General features: G+C 44.8%; 1 protein-coding gene across 1 annotated transcript; it reads left to right on the top strand.

Annotated features, from left to right (window-relative positions):
• Positions 1–14,504: 14,504 nt before the first annotated feature.
• LOC131591883 (small nuclear ribonucleoprotein F) lies at positions 14,505–16,436 on the top strand. The gene is made up of 4 exons (XM_058862992.1): positions 14,505–14,662; positions 15,115–15,240; positions 15,678–15,742; positions 16,321–16,436. Exons 1-4 carry the CDS (start codon positions 14,660–14,662, stop codon positions 16,385–16,387), a joined length of 261 nt encoding a protein of 86 aa, XP_058718975.1. The 5' UTR covers positions 14,505–14,659; the 3' UTR covers positions 16,388–16,436.
• Positions 16,437–17,393: the final 957 nt, after the last annotated feature.

The following is a 17,393-nucleotide window of genomic DNA, read 5'->3' as shown; positions in this document are numbered from 1 at the left end:
TGAAACCTTTTCCCTTGTATTAAATATTTCCAAATGAACACACACCCAGAAACTGGAGCTCTTCACACACAAGGAAAAGTAACATCGGCTCCTTCCTTTGCCCCAAGGAATATTAGATGAGCAGCTGTTTGTTCCATTCACAGAGGTGGTGGCCCTAAACCATCAGTCTCCTCTAAAGGTTCCTCTCTGAATTCCTCCTCACTCACCTCCTTCTGGACTCCTGCATCTCACCAGTCACTTTTGTCTTCAAACATCAGACTTCACCTCACTTGCTAACCTGTGGTTTGGACCACATTTTGGAGAACATTGGTGCAGAAACTGTATTTGAGATTTTAAGACATGTGTCACTGCGGGCTATGACCAACACAGCTCTGTTAGTGGCTCTGAGATGCAACACTGAAATCTTTGTTCCTTTGGACTATGTCTCTTTTGGCTCAGTTGAGATTTATCTTCTTTTTCCTTAGTCTTGCTGAGTCCAATTTAAATTCAGTGCTGAAAATGGACTTGGAAGAAAATAAACTGAATGCTTTTTTTTGCACAAGCAAATTTTTTGTAGTTGAGGAAAGCTTCTTTAATATTAGTTTGGTAGGCCAGAATTCCTTAAAAATAGATAATAAACCTTCTTCCCTGCTTTGTACTGTGTGCTTAAAGCAATTCAGGAATATGAACCAGGTCCGAAAAACTGGACACTGGTGAATCTCCCAGAGGAGAGAGGCTGCCTCCCTTCCAAGGTTGTTTTGCTGCATACAAAACCCCAGCTGCACTCCTACCTACACCACTGCTCATAACTCCTTCTTCATAAAGTCAGAGTTTCTCTATCTTGTGGGAAGGACAAGACACTTCTGTGGTTTATCTCAGCAGCAGACTCTGCTTCTTCTTGTCTTTGACAAAACATCTACATCCACACCCATTTCATTCCTCTGCTGTTTTAGTCTCCCATGCAATTCTGCTTTTAGGGATTTTTTCACAAAATTCTCAAGACAGTTTGGGAACAAACTGTTTTCTCCTTGTTTACTTAGCAGTACCTTACAGCCTTAGACCACATCAGACAGCCTTTTAACTTGGATGAACTTAGTTTCTTTCTCTCTCTTTGCACCTTTTTCCATCAATAGCTCTGTTTGAGGCCACTGGGACAGTACCAGCTGTCACTTGCCAGCAGATGATGTCACCATCACATATATCTGCTGGGCCTCTATTTTCACAAGAGGTAAGTTCCTCTGGATCTCGAGACACACCACATGGTTTAGATTGCATCTGAAACCTAGAGCAATATATTTTACTTTCTTTTCAACAGCTATAGATCCTGAAATGGAATGATTTACTATCAATTCTGCCCAGATCATTTTAATCTCCACATTTGTCTTTAAGCAGTTTTTCTGCCTGCATCAGATCCAAATTTAACATTTTCTGCTAATGTCAATGACATGCTCTTACCTCCAGCTCATTAACAAAGTTGTTAGAAACCTTTTGTCGGTCCTCAGCATGATTTACTATGTGTTGCTGCTTCTCATGACTAAGGGGGGGCTATTAGTGGGTCTGGAACATCGCCAGTGTGTGCCTGGAAATTTTCTGTGTCTCCATAGTTCAAGAACTGCATGCAGGACAAGCTGCTTAGAGGATAGAAACAATGAAATTACACAGTTTTAGACCATGGCCATTTCCTCCCTTCTGAAACAGAAGTTGCTTCTTTGTGATTTTACATACTCCTCAATACTTCAGCAATAGCAGTGAGCTTCTTCTGACCACAACACTTGAGTACTTAGAGAGCTGTGGTTCAGAAAGTCTTCTTATTTCTAAAGCAGCTGAGCTATGGGAACAGCACACTGTGATGATCCCTTTATTTATTTACTTATTCATGGTCTGAGTTGTTTTTTCTTTCATTGCTGTCAAATTAGGTCCTGCTGGCATTTGCCTTAGAGTGACTGCTTCCAGTCTTGATAGGTGGTATTTCTCTGCAGTAGTGCTGAAAATTGTTTCTCTTAATGAAACCGTTTCATGTTTCTGCATTAAAATTTGCAAAAAATCTCATTAAATTTTCATTGTCTACCAGTATGCAGTCAGTCCTTACAAATAAATGGGTTTGCTCTTTTTGAGTCAAATGACTAAATCTGAAAACATCAGTTAGAGGACATACAGTTCAGGGCTTCAGCTTGCATAGAAAATTCTGTAATACTACATCAAATATATGCAGCGAATGTGAAATAAGATTCCCCAAGTCCTGTTCCTGTCTCATTAGAAGCGAGGGCATCTGTTGCCTGTAGTGACCAATCTACTCAACATTCTCTCATTGTGGGCTTTGATTGAAGATCTCTTCTTTGTAAGCATCACTCTGAAGCTGGAGGTAAGGTAATAGCATTCTGTGACTGTCAGAAAAAACAGCTCATCATGGCCAGCCCTCCACACCCCTCTTGCCAAACCAGGCTGAGGAACTTCTAGTTGCTGATTTTCACACACAGACGAGTTACATCCAGAGCATTTCTGCCAGACTCAGAGGTTCCCTGTCTACCACTCCAGTGACACAGGACTGTGGATAGGATCTCACATCTAGTTCCTGACAGGAACAAAAGTCACAGCACAATGCAATGCGCCTGGATTTTAAAAGACAAACTACCGACAACAGTGAAAAGCAATATTTAATAGTATTCCCAGTTCTTTTCTTGATTTCTTTTCCCAGGCTGATACCTTGATCAAGATGTCATGGTGAAGCCAAAGGAGGAAGAGAGACAGCACTTGAGAAATCAGACCCAGGACCTCAGAGCTGAGCTGCTGCCTCGAAATCAGCCGAAGTGTGAATGCCTGAGCCCAGGGCTGTCTCCTATCCCTCTGAGCAGCTGTAGCTTCACTGTAGTATCATACGACCCCCTGCTGGCCTCATTTTTCTCCTCAGCACTTCTGGCACTCCAACTTTTCTGGTTTTCCCCTCCTCGGGGATCTCCAAGGTGTCACCTCCTGCAGGTGCTCCTTTCTGAGGATGAAAGTAATGTTTTTTGGGAAAGGATGGCCTCGAAAGGGCCCGACCGGTGTTGCCCAGCATTGTCCTGTTCCCTCTGCAGCGGTGGTGATGGTCCCTGGCAGGAACCGACCGTATCTCAGGCTAATGAGTTGTCAGAAACCCGTCCCCGTGCCTCGCCTCCCGGGCAAGTTATTATTATGAGGGCTGTCAGTGGCGGGTGAGGATGGGGCAAGCAATCCATTTCTGCAGCCAGCGGGGAGCTGCGAATCTGTTCACAGGGGATCAGCGGGGTGCTGTGGGAACCGGCCTGCCCTGCAAGCGTCCACCAAGGGCTACCATTCAAGAGAGCGCTGTGGGTTCATGGCGAGCGCAGCCAGTTTGCCTCTAATGTATGCTCTAATGAGTCAGCGGAGGGTGTTCTGCCTGCCTGAATGTCTTTAGTGTGGCAAAGCGGAGTGGACATTCCCATACAATAGTGGGCTTAAATTCAGCTTCTCACCGATGTCTAATTCATGGGCGGAACGGCTTTTGTAATACCTATAGAAGAGAAGTACAGTAGGTCATTTCTTCACCTAATTGGAGTTGACAATCCCATATCTATCCATATCTCAGAGCCATTTGCACACAGTTGGAAAGGGAGGCATTTCGTCTTCGCTCATGTGGTCAGCCACCGGGAAGGGAAAATAATGCATGTATGGGTTTCTGCTTTAGGCAGTCACAGATTTGAAACAAAAACTAATATAAGCTGGCAGTGGCTTTTTCACTTCGTTAATGGCAGGTAGAGCAGTAAGAGCTGTCTTTCTTACCCTCATTCTCCAGCTTTTAAACGATGCTTCCTTTCCCCTACCCGTGGTGCAATATTTCTGCAGGGCACCCTTTTCTGACCATCAGTTGTCCTGCAGTACAGAGACTTGATAGTGCACAAGTCTTCTGGGTGCCATCATAACCTCAAGGGCCAGAATAACACAAAACACCCCTGCTTTGCAAACAGGAGTTTCACAACTTGCTGAAGGCCTCTTGCTGGACCGGTCAGGTCTAAAATGATAAAATGCATTGAAGGTGACACATGTTTTAGTGTTTTCAAGCACGACAGGAACTTCTGCTGATATCAACACTTTATCCACTGCCTCGTTCAGATACAGCAGTTGCATTTGAGTGCACACAGAGAGTACTAATGCTTCCAATTTAATCTGACATGTAACACCTGAAGAAAACTTCCCAAATTCTGTGAGGAAGCCAAATGAGTACTGTGCCAGTGACGTGAGTGATGTGCCAGTTAAAATTGAATCCTCCTCTTTCTTCAGTAGACCATTTTCTCCTCAAAAGCATCAGCCACAGACCTACGTCCCATCCCCGCCTATGGCAGTGTTTGGGAAGAATTAATAGTGGTTTGAGCTAACTTGGGGGATTTAAAATATATACATACATATACATATTTAATAAAAGCTTGGGCTTGTCCACTTGTCATGATAAAACCACCAGATTTGCTCAATGTGATCCTCAACTCAGTTGATATTATATGATGAAATCATATAACTAAATTACTAGCCTTTTCCACTTACTAAAGGCTTACTCCACCTGGGATCCAAAATGTAGAACATGGTAAAATTGTCTGGTTGGTACTTCATGCTGGGACTGAAGGAGACTGTAACACCACCAGGCTGGAGACAAATAAACTTTACACATCAAGCCTGTTGACTCAGAAATCATTTAGTTGTTCTTGATTTGACATGGAAGTTTTGTAGATGCTACAGAGCTGGGAAGCAGGATAGAGCCACACAGTATATAAAAAAAGATGAGATTAACTGACACTTTGTTTTTCTAAATATGTTCATTGAGGATATTAATTTACTTAGGAGGAAAAACTTTACTGTGGTTTTGCTTTTAAAAATAATGATCTCCTGGAAGTGTGGGAAATATTTTTTAAAAAACCCAGTAAATGGAGCACACGTCAGTAAAGACAGCTCAATTTCGTTACGGTGGTGTGATCACAAAAACATTTTCTACCATGCAACTTTTAATTAGTCTCGCAAAAAATTATTCTGCTTCACTTATACAGAGTACAGTAAATGGCTACATAAATGCATAAGGAATGAAATAAATATGCTTTGTTCAATCGTGGTGACCTTTGGGAAATAAAACGATAAGAGAATGAAGTTTCTTTCTGTTTCCCCTTGTATTTATCATGTGGCAAGTCAATGTTCCTTCATGAAATACAGTAATCATGATAAAAAATAAACCGAAGTGAACTTCTTCACTTCACACTTCAACAGTCTTCCAGCCATACAGACGCATTCATGCATGTATGGCTGTCATTTCCAATCCAGACAATTTTTGATAAGCTTTAGCTATTCTGAGGTGCTGCCAGTTTGAGTGACAACCTTGATACCTGCAACTAAATGGTTAATCTGTTCACCATTGTGAATGTAATCAGTGCTCTTAGACACAGTAAAATCCCACATTTTTCTGATGTCTGAAGTAAAGTGGTTGTTAGTAAATAATAGAGAGTATATGTACATATAATGTCCAGCACATAAATAAATATTAATATGCAAGGTACTGTCTGCATGCATTCTGTGGTGTCACATATGTGTAGATATATACATATAGGAGTATTAACCAGACAAAATATGGAAAGCAAAACATATTTTAAAAAAATATGAAATAAGTTTGCCTGTGTTATAAATAAAAAAAATAAAAAATAAAGTGAAGCTTTTCATTACAGCAACATTTCAGACGTGCAGCTCAGGTCTGAGTCATGTGTGCTCTGTGACTGCTTGGTATAATTTAGCATCCAGTTCCCATGGAACTCAGGAGCATTATGCCCTTGAAAGCACAACCATTACTTCCATCCTGCTGCTATTTAAACACACTAGAGGATGATGTGTACTTCCAAACGTGAATAAGGCAACACCAGTGAAGGCAAAGGTTATGTAGGCAAAGGGTATTCAATTTCCCTCATTTGCTAAAGACATTACAGCTCCAGCCAATGTGCTGAGCTTGCACCTTTTATCTGAGTCCACTTGGCAACATAAAAAAGTTGTATTTTTCATTTGTATAAGCAATTATATATTCATATGTTTGCTCAGCAGCAGAATACTCAGCAGTATTTTCCATCTATACTTAGATTACTGATGTTGACTACTCAGGCTTAAAAAATCGAATTTCATGGAAATTTTCAGAAAAAAAATCCCTGAAATTCTTATGTGACCCATAAAGAAAACATATGGTATGAATAGTGTTTTAGAGGAATGGGTTTCTTGATGTATAGCCTCAAAGATACCTCACAAAACACAGGTTCTTAAGCCTGCTAAATGTTGCCCTCCAAACACCACAAAAAGTAGAGCTTTATAGGAAAGACTCTGCTAACACAGCCTGTGGGAAAGGCCCTCCACAGGCCGAAATTCAGATGGTGAATGGTGACAAAGCACCATGGCATTCAGGTTTCCAGCCACTCTTATCTTATGGATGGGTAAAGGGTCTGCCAGGGTCTTCCAGTGGGAGCTGGTGTCGGGATGCTGGGACAGGAGCAGCGTCACGCACTGCCACAATCGCACTTGGCCTCAGACAGACCAGTTCAGGGGGGCATGGGAATTGCCATCCACTTCACTCTACTGAGAATTATCTTATCAAATACTTAGTGTAAAGTCATAGATCCATTAAAATTCTTGGTGTCTCAACATGGCAGTATTGTGAATCAAGATTAATCAAGACTGTTTAGCACTGAACTTTTTGCCTGTTTTTAAATAAATCTTTAATTGTATCATTTAATCCTCTAGATCTCCTTTCCCTGAGATAAAACATGATAAGAGCTTCTTCTTGAGCATTTAAAGTAAAACCCCACTAAACCACAGATGAGCTGATGTGTTTTATGTCCAATGCACAGAAGTATGTAAATCCATAAAGTGTCACAGGAATGAACTAGCCCTTTTCCCCTTATAATTACGTATCTTTTACAGTCTGTCAAAACAAGTAGTCACTTGCCTTACGTGAAGTGTCATAGGAAAGGAACATCAATATCAGTCCATTGCAACCTACAACTGATCAAACAAACTTAAGAATCATTTTAAAAATACAACATTTGCCAGAAAATACTCAGCATTGTGTAAGGCTACGCTACATTTTTGCTTGTGTGCAGCAAAACAAAAAAAGGGTACAAAAGTTAAATGTCTAAGCTAGCTTTTATTATACAAATTCCGTATCAAATGCATCTGTTTATTAAGTGCAGTTGGCAATGCTATTATTAAGGTTTCAATGTTTTCCATCCTAAGCTCCTCTATCTTTGCCGCTTATAAGTTTGGCAGTCTTTAATTGTTTGTATAAACATTTACAAGAGGCAGATCTCTAGAAAAGCTTTCCTGGAAGCAGGAAGTATCTGCTCCAAGCTGATATGTTTCAAGAAAATTTCAGAAGGTCATATCCAAGAATGGTGCTTGGGAAAAACATAAGTTCCTTTCCCTCTACTTAAAAAAAAAAAAAAAAAAAAAAAAAAAAAAGAAAAAAGAATAAAAGTTTCTTCTGGAAAAACAAAAGTTTTGTAGCAAAGACTTGAGTGCTGCAGCAAATAGTTTTTGTTGAGAGTACACCTTTTGTGTACTTGTGCTTGTGAGATGTGGCCATGGTCTAACCCTTGAACATACCTAGTCCCCCAAATCATCCCAGTTTGCACGCAGTGGATGGAGCCAGCTCAGACACCACAATATGACAATATGTCAGACAATATGTCTGATATGTCTGTTGGCAGAGAAGCAGGCTTTTATTCGATTGTTTTTATTACCCAAGCTAGCTAAGTGTCTTTATCCTGCATTGCAGTAAACAATGCAATCAGGGCACGATCTTCCCTTTGCTGGCCTGGTCAGTACCTCTCAGTGCAAGTGTGCTTGTCACTGCATTCCTGGGCAGAAGAGAGGGTCCCCTACTGAGCACCTCTGGCTCCTACTGCAAGAACATGCCCTGCTTCACCACCTGGGCCTGCCCAGTGCCTGCAGTGCAAATTGCCACAGAGAAGACACTGCTCTGGAGAAGGAAGGCACCAAATGGATGTGAATGCCTCTAAGAGACCATGCTATGCTGCTGAGGCCACTCATGGCAAATGCAGACACCAACAGTGGCTGCTGTAAAAGATTCAAGGAATACAAAAGGACCCAAAGGGAGGAGTGCAGCAGTAGGGCCAAGTCTGGGGCATGCAAGGAGCATAAGGAATTGTCAGTGCACTGTCAGAAGCACTGAAATCACTCATAGTATCTCTCTAGGCTCTTGGTCCAAGCAGGGAAGCCCAGAGCACATCAGCTGCCTCCTCAAAAACACCTGTTGGGCAAAGAGAAGCCAGCTCTTGCCCTCCGTGCACTTCCGAAAAAACTAACAGTTGACCTAACAGAATACTCAGCAAAACAAAAGCAGAAATGCCAAACTAAATGACAATTTACAGCTTTACAGGAGGCAGTTGTGTCAAGGGAACACCAGCACACCAATGGACTCCTGACTAAAAATGAACCAGATACAGCTGGTCTCTGGGAGTTGTCATTGACATAATGCAGTGGAAATTTCACAGGCCAAAACTCCAACTTACTGAGCTCTTAGAGAATTCTCAAAAAAGGCATTTCTGTGATTCCACACGGCACCCAACACATACAGCTGGGCACTGCCCCAAGAAGCATGAAAGTCAGGGCACTGGTAATTTGGGGACAGTTGGCATATGACCAGTGTAAACAGCTACAGCCACGCTCTCTCTCCTGGTGTGTAACAGATGATGTGTGGTGAACCATGGGATTTTGTGTTACGAGCATACTGCAGTCTTTTGTGCTGTCTGCCTTGGCCATTTGGTCCTAATTAACTGACCATCTCCACAGTTAATTCCTGGTTCCTGTAGTCTTTGCTACCTTGGGCAGGCTAAGCCTCTGGGGTTAGCAGAGTTCAAGAAAAGCCTGTCAACCTACACAATTTCAGACTCCTGCTTGCTTCAGGCAGGCAATGAGATACTCCAAAGTTCTGGTAGCTGGCCACAACTACTGGCCACAAACTGGCTGCATGAAAGCTTCTCCTCCACTCTGCTCCACAGGGAAGGTTGTTCACCTACATTTGCCTTTACAGTGAACCCTTGGCAGTCCCTCAGAGTGGCCCTAACAAAAAACACAGAGCAGAGAGGCAGAAGCCACTGGTCTCAGAGCAGTGACTGCTGCCTCCAAGACGAGATGTGGGCCTTGGGCTCAGGTTCAAGTCAAACACGAATCGCAGACGTCACTTCTGGCACATTTCTAGAGCACAGGAGGCTGGGGATTTCTTCTGTCTGCAGATCCTTCCTGGAAATGAGACTCTCTGGCCCAGCTGCCTGAGGACCAGCACTGGCTTTCCTGGGAGGGGTGCAAATAACTGAGTAGACTTTGCAGAGGCTCCAACCCCAAATCACTCTTCCCTCTGGCTATCAGAAGAATAGATGCATCTGCCAAATTAACAGAACCAGAACAGTAAAGCTTCACTGTGTAATGGAGGGAGGTCTGGACATATTTGTCCCTGCAGCTGCCAGTCAACCTTGATGACTCAGGTTTCTTTGGGACCTGGGCTCCTATTTCTCTGCCTCATCTCTCCAGAATATTGATGGCTTGGGCTCAGACAGAGTTTTCTGAGAAATTCATGAATCCTAGATTTAACTTCTCCTTTTAACCCAGCATCATTTGTGTCTCTTTCTCCCAACCAGCTAGTTTCCCTCTTTCTCTGAAATGGTGCAGGGGGAATCTGTACAATACCTAGTCTCTCCCGACCAGCAACACTCTATTGACCTATGTGCCTGTTGCCTAGTAACTCCTTTCCCTCCTCCCTCCCCACAAGATTCACTGTAAAAATGGCAGCAGATGAGGTCCTCTGTTACGGCAGAGCTTGCCACCTAACAGAGAGAGCCTCCAACACCAGCCAGACTTTCTGAGCTCTGATCAGACAGATTTCTCAAAACATCAACCCTTCAACAACTTCTGTGATTTGAAGCCAGTTATTAATATCTATTAAAATGTTTGTGTGACAGCATGGTTTCCAAATTCCTTCTGCACAATACTTGATCTCCTTCTTTTTGACACACACACAAGTACACCATTTTATTATTTGTACTTTGTTTTCCTCAGTACATAATTTCAGTTCCAATTCATTAATGTCAAAGCATAAAAGAAGCAACCGCACATAAAGCAACAAAAGTTTGCTAAACCCAGAAGATAACAGCTGATAATTAAGGAAGTCCCATTATTTCTTGGCAAAGGAGACTGTGTTTTCAGAGACACATTCTTAAAGGGCCTCTCTTTAGTGTAGCTGCATAATTTGCATGAACACTCTTTGCACAGAAAAATAAAGGTTTTCAATATGGATAAAAGGAGGCTTTAATGTGCCCATAATTTCTGTACAATACCCATCCCATGCCCCTTCTTGCTGGCACAGCCCAGCCTTGTGACAGGTTCACAGAAGAGCCACTCTGGCAGATCTTTGATGGTGTGGACAAAAGATTGGGGATTTTGTTAGAGCATACCTGCCCTCCACCTTCAGTCTCATTTTATACTGATATCACTGCAGAAAAAAACACATTGTATTGATCTGAAACTGCACATAAATCCTCTACCCAAGAAGAAACCCTTCATTTCTATCTTGCTCTGCAAGTTGTTCAGAGAATGGTCTCCTGCTAACTGCGCAAGTCCATCCCAAACAGACTTTTGCACTCATTTGTGTGCCCTCACATTACTGTTGCTAGCCAATGCCAGGCATGCAGCGCCAAAGGAAAGTCTCCTGGCTTTTGTGGTCTCCCTGTGTCCTTCCCTTTGGCTGTTTCCAAGTGTTGTTCAGCAAGGCTGAGCATCTATTCTGGGCTACAGTCTTAAAGTGAGATGAAAGTCTGCCAGCATGTGGAAAATGGCATGTTGCTTGGATGAAGCCTGAAGCAGGCTAACCAGTTTTGTGCCTCCTAGTACTTGGATCCTGTATATTCACCCCTGTAGCACAGTGTGGCTTTGCTTTGTTTGATGAGAATCTCAGAGAGAAATTACAGCCCCCTGTTCTTCTTAAGTCTGATGTCACTGCCTCCTAACTCCCGGTCACAATCTGTGGTGGAGGTCTGTGGTGGATGGTGATTGCCTCACGTGGAGATTTGATCAAAGGTGGTGTTATTAAAATTACAATCAGCAGAGAGGAAAGGTGTTTCACTGGTAGACTTTTCCGAAAAATACTGCTTGAAGCAAAAATGTTTCATTCTGGCAAAGCCCCATAAAGCCAGTACTATACCTCATGTAAGGGCTGTTGATAGTCCACACTGTACTGCTACAGAAGTTCCCAAGTCACCAAGAGCTGATAAATGACACAGATTTTCTGCACGTAGAGAAAATTTTGTGTTACTTTTTGAAGATTTTTAGACAAGATACTCTCTACAGACAAATTGTGGGTAAGATCTAATTTTCCATTCCAGTATGATATCTAATAGAAAATCTTGCATTATGCCTATTCCTGAAGGAAAAATAGATGTCCTTTATATACATACTTGGCCTTGTAAACTCAATTGTGAGCCCACAATTATCTGCCACATAGCAGGGCTAACTCATGCTGCTACATTGGATCCCTTTTGACGCAAACCTGTCCTTTGAAGGTGCTGTCTCCTGATGGAGCTTCCATCCTGTTAACTCAGCTCTGCTCACATGTAATTCAGGGCTGTGCTTTCATGGCTGCTTTAAGTTCCTTGTCTGCAACTTTTACCCATGACATGCTGATGCCCTGACTGCTCTGGTGGACATGACTCTGTGGTATCAAAAGTAGTTCGCCTGATGTGGAAAGAAGATGTAGTGGGGGTAATCCCCACTGACACTGGCAGATCACTAGGAAAAGGCACAGGATGGTCACTAAATGTACAGCCTAGTAGCTGGAACATGGGGCAGCTCTGAAAGTTTCCTTAATAATGTGTTTATGGCAGGCAGAAACAGGTTATTGCAGGGAGTTCCTGTCCCAGCAAACTCGGCTGAATCCAGAAGGAGTTCTGGGCCACTGAGGTTCCTCTCAGCAGTGTGATGTTACAGGGGCTCTCTCAGCCTGGTTTTATGGCAACACAGAGCATTAGTGATGTCAGTGAGCATTTGCACTTACACAGACAACACCATCTAACCAGTCCCTCCACCAGAAGTGCTGCTGCCCTTGAATGTCCAGCTGCTTAATGTATTTCTTTAGGAACATAGTGTAGGCATTTGTGTTAAATTCCCACCCCTGAGCTGTAAGAGAAAATCCTATCCATCCACCCAGGAGCTAAAGTTTGGATTAATCTATTACAACGACTCTTTCCTGTTCATTTCCTGTTGAGCAACAGCCTAAATATCCAGCCCCAAAGGCAGAAAAGAATGCAAATTATTACTTCCCCTATTACATGGGAAATACAAAGAGGACAAAAGGTGAACTTCACCCCTGTGCAGAAGGTCCAAAGATCAGCGTAAGAAGACGGTCTCTGAGTCAGAGTGATTCACTCAACAAGGTAAACAACAAATTCCTCATAAGGGACAAAAACCCAACAGCTATTTGACTGACTTTTACTCAGTTAACTACATCAGACGTAGTCACGCATTCTGTGCTTTCAGTACTCCTTCCCACCCTACCACCACACAAAATTGCTGCAGACCCAGTCTGCAGCTGATGAGATTACTGACGCATGAATTCATGGACCAATTATGGAACTAGAAGTCAAGCACTCTCACTCTCTGACTTCTACACTGAGATCCATGTTGCTGGGAATTGCTTGTTTTTTGTAGCAACGGGGTTGGAATATTTACTTACTTGATGATCAGAGTATATAAAAACAGGAATATAAATGCTTCTGTTTCTTGGTACACAGAAAGTTTTCCCAACATGAGTAGGAGACACTGTGGTCAAAACTGATTTTGTATGTAAAAATAACTATATACAGATAACATACCAAACCTGTCATATTGTTATTCACAGACATACATGTTTATCCTTGTCAGAACAGTGCAAAAATTGCTCTTACGGTACAATTTTATTCAAGACAGTTGTGCTAAGCTCATTGAATTCTGCCACATTATACACGTTATCATGTGAAATCAGCTATTCTATACTGCAAATGGCATGAACAATTTTATATATATACCATTTCCCACTGTGTTAATATTTTTTCTACATAGTCTAAACAATCTTGTAAGTTAGTTACTTTTTCAGCTGGCCCATAGTAAGTACTGCTACCAGAAAGATAATTAGCATGATTCTGGTGTTATTTCTGTTGCTTATCCACTACACCCTAAAAGAAAATCACTATTATTCCTAATGGTTGTGGAGATGTGCATCTAGACATCTTCACAAGCAGTTTCACCTCAACACGAGGAAGAATTTCTTCATGGTGAAGATGGCAGAGCACTGGAACAGGCTGCCCAGGTAGGTTGTGGAGTCTCCCTTTCTAGAGACAGTCCAAACACACCTGGACACGTTCCTGTGTCCCTGCTCCAGGTGACCCTGCCTTGGCAGGAGGGTTGAATCAATGTTCTTCAGAGGTCCCTTCCAACCCTAACAATTTTGTGATTCTGTAATTGCACTTTTGATTTATTCTAGGGAACAGGAATTACAATTCCATCTGTTTCACTCCTACACATTCACGGTGCCGCTGTGTGTAAGGACAGTCTGGACATGGAGAACACGGCTTGTTGCATCAACAGCTTTAAACGTGCCGATTCGAGGAGACGGGAATAGTTTTGCTTTCAATACCAGGGCACTAGACTCACCTTTGGAAGGTGAAATTCTCGAAACCCGTAATAGTTCTGTTACTGAAAGGTTAAGTTTCCTGAATCTGTGTTTTCCGCATTCAGCACCCAAACACCGAAGATCAAGGGAATGCGCTGTATGCTGGAACAGAAACACACATCGTGGCATTTGCCGAATCTATACATAGAGCAGTAGAAGACATTAGTGAGGATGTGACAAATTGGTACACGGTACAGACGCTGCTTCAACATATTTGCCTGTCAAAGGCTAAGACACAGGTTATAGCTAGTGCAGGGCTGATGTGTCACGCCTCTCTCTACACCCAAGAACATCTTTGCCTGCGAGTCAAAAGACACTAATAGGGAATTCGCACTTAATGCGTCCTATAAAGTCTGAGATTTTCCATCTTTGGTAGCGAAAAGGTGTCGGTCCGCGGATTTATTTTCGCAGACGGATGGACGCCGCCAGGCTTTCGCCGCCCCCGAGGCCCGCCGGCACCACCAGGAGCGGCTGTCGGAGCCCGCCCGCCCGGTGCCGCGGCCACCGCGCCGCTCAGGCGCTGCCACCTCGCGGGGACGCGCCCGCAAGGAGCGGCAAGGGGGACGCGCGCGGGGCGCGGGCACGCGCGCGGGGACACGGGCACGCGCACGGGATCGCCCCCCCCCGCGCTGCCCACAGCCGCGCGACCACGGCGCGCCTGGCGGCAACAGCGATTGGTTGAGACGGAGGCGGAGGGGGGGGAGGAAACAGAGCGGTCCGGCCAATGAGAGAGGCCCGCGGCAGTGTCCAGCCAATGGGCAGCCGCGCCCCTGCTAGGCGCGTTGGGGCCCGCCGGCCTATGGGGGGCGCGGCGCGGGTGAGAGGTCGGAGGTGGGAGAGCGGCGCCCCCGGAACTGGAAGCGGGAACGGAGCTGCTCCCATCGCTTCTCGCCTCCCGTTGTACCGCGGCGTGCACGAGGGGTTCCCGCGTGGGCCTGCGCTTCTCCCGCCATGGTGAGCGGGAGCCGGGAGGAGCGGGAGCCGGGAGGAGCGGGAGCCGGGAGGGCCGGGAGCCGGGAGGGCCGGGAGCCGGGAGGAGCGGGAGCCGGGAGGAGCGGGAGCCGGGAGGGCCGGGAGCCGGGAGGAGCGGGAGCCGGGAGGAGCGGGAGCCGGGAGGGCCGGGAACCGGGAGGAGCGGGAACCGGGAGGAGCGGGAGCCGGGAGGGCCGGGAACCGGGAGGAGCGGGAGCCGGGAGGAGCGGGAGCCGGGAGGAGCGGGAGCCGGGAGGAGCGGGAGCCGGGAGGAGCGGGAGCCGGGAGGAGCGGGAGCCGGGAGGGCCGGGAACCGGGAGGAGCGGGAGCCGGGAGGGCCGGGAGCCGGGAGGAGCGGGAGCCGGGCCGCTGCCGGCCCCAGGCGGCCGGGCGAGGCGGAGCGGGAGGCGCTGACCGTGTGCTTTCCCCTCCAGAGCCTGCCCCTCAACCCCAAGCCGTTCCTGAACGGGCTGACGGGGAAGCCGGTGATGGTGAAGCTGAAGTGGGGGATGGAGTACAAGGGCTACCTCGTCTCCGTGGACGGCTACATGAACATGCAGGTGAGGGGCCAGGGCATGCCTGGGACGCGGGCGGTGCCGGGCCCCGGCGCTGTGGAGGCCTCATCCCTGGCAGTGTTCGAGGCCGGGCTGGATGGGGCTCTGAGCAGCCTGGTCTAGGGGAAGGTGTCAATGCCCACGGCAGGGGGTCGGAACGAGATGATGTGTAAGGACCTTTCCCGCCTATAGCTGCTTCGTGCTGGGATGACAGGCAGTGCTCCATCCATCCATCCATCCATCCATCCATCCATCCATCCATCCATCCATCCATCCCTCCCTCCCTCCCTCCCTCCATCCTCAGTGGGGATGCTGTGCAGTGTTGGAGCAGGGCACCCTCTCATGTTGTAGCCGAGCCCTGGGCTGAGGACAGAACAGTCATGTGCTTTGTGAAGCCACTTTTATTGCTGTCATTCTGATTTTTTTCTCATTTTCTTTTCAAGCTTGCAAACACAGAGGAGTACATAGATGGTGCACTGTCTGGACACCTGGGTGAAGTTTTGATAAGGTAATTGGAGTACTTGTTTATGGTGGAGGAAGGCTCTAAATTACCTCACCGCTTTCATTAAAGCTTGTACCGGTGGGTGCCGTGTTTCTTGTCTAATTAAGATGCTAAGTGTAGCTCTTACAGGAAGGCTGTGAACGTGTCTTTTATGTCAAAGTCCTTTCTGAAAGGAAAAAAATTAATTTTTGAATATATTTAAAGAAGCAGTTACTATCCCCTTTGTGGTAACTAAATACTTTTTTTTTTCTACATTATTGTATATCTGGGAATCCTTTGGCATTGTAAACCGGTGCATTGCCACTGGAAACATTTCATATGCTTGGAAGTTAAACTTGACGGTAACTGTTCAACCAAAAGTAAAAATTTTTTAGTACAGCAATGTCAAAACAGTTTTTACATTTATGAAGTTGCGCAGTTTAATGTACTGTGTGGAAAAGGAGTACAAGGTCAACAGCAGCATTTTGTTCCGTAGAATTTGGCTGTTCCCAGGCTACATTTAAGCAGGAGAATGTTTAAAGCATGTTTTATGTGGGGAAAATGATAATGTTTATAGCTAAGGGAACTCTTGATTCTATTTACAGGTGCAATAATGTTTTGTACATCAGAGGTGTGGAAGAAGAGGAAGAAGATGGAGAAATGAGAGAATAGGTGTTTTGTATTTCTGGAAATAAATTTTTTTTCTTTTTTGTTTTTCATACTTTTGTAGTAAGGTGTTTACTTTTTTCCATTGTGTTTTAGTGTGAAAAAAAATTACCCTTTGAAAGGTCTTTAATATTTTATTGGTGTCCAAAAAACTAATGCTGGAGGAACAACAGGTAATTGTTTCAATTTAAAACTGAAAATATTAAAAGGAAAAGTGAGTGTTTAAAAAAATACCAGTTATTTTCCCATCTGAAACGCAGGAGGACTTGGCAGTCTCTATATTTTACAGTACGTATGTAGTGACTATTTAAGTATGTTTAATCTTTAAACATGTTTATAGAACATTTGGAATTAGCTGGGAGACTTTCACAGCAGATGAGGTGTGGAGATCTGTTAAACCCCAGTTTCTCTCAGAAATATTCTCCTGCTTTGCATCAGGAAGCTGGGAGTGTGGCCGTACAATCATTGAGGAAGGACAAACTTGTATCAACTTAGTAGCCAACAGCCAGACAAACAAAAGGCTTCTGGCAGCTGTAGAGATCCACAGACCTCATTGGCATTAACAGAGTTGAGACAAGAGACTGCAGAATGGGAATGTGCTTTGTGAGTCTCTGCTGAAGGGTGGAAAGGATGCTGTGGTCCTCCTCAGCATGTCATGAAGAGAAGATGTTCTGTCTAAAAGCTGCACAGGTTGTGGCTGCAGTAGGTGCATGTGGAGTGCAGATCTCCAGCCCTGTTGGCTGGGATCACACATCCTTTCAGAGACAGCTGGAGTGGGCAGTGCTGGATGCTCGGGGCTGCAGTGGGATAGAACACTGGTTATGTGAACTGAGGGAAGGACACCAGCCTGTCAGGATAGATCCTGCAGAGAAATACCTCCTCGTTTCTTATGTTGGAAGTCATCCCTGGAGCTATCCTTGTGTTCCTTTAATATTTACGTATGTAAGCTTCTGATTCTCAGGGTTTAAATCAGGATCTGACCTTGATTCTTGGAGAGGCCTAGAGCACAAAA

The sequence above is a fragment of the Poecile atricapillus genome, chromosome W, assembly GCF_030490865.1.
Source record: "Poecile atricapillus isolate bPoeAtr1 chromosome W, bPoeAtr1.hap1, whole genome shotgun sequence".
NCBI classification, from domain to species: Eukaryota; Metazoa; Chordata; class Aves; order Passeriformes; family Paridae; genus Poecile; species Poecile atricapillus.
The sequence above is the reverse complement of the archived record's forward strand: the minus strand, read 5'-3'. Positions and strand labels throughout refer to the sequence as shown.

Bases quoted from the DNA above. Each gene is read 5' to 3' on its own strand.
- LOC131591883 (XM_058862992.1), top strand. The intron at 15,241-15,677 runs GTGAGGGGCCAG...TTTCTTTTCAAG, and splicing joins ACGGCTACATGAACATGCAG to CTTGCAAACACAGAGGAGTA. The intron at 15,743-16,320 runs GTAATTGGAGTA...TTCTATTTACAG, and splicing joins CTGGGTGAAGTTTTGATAAG to GTGCAATAATGTTTTGTACA.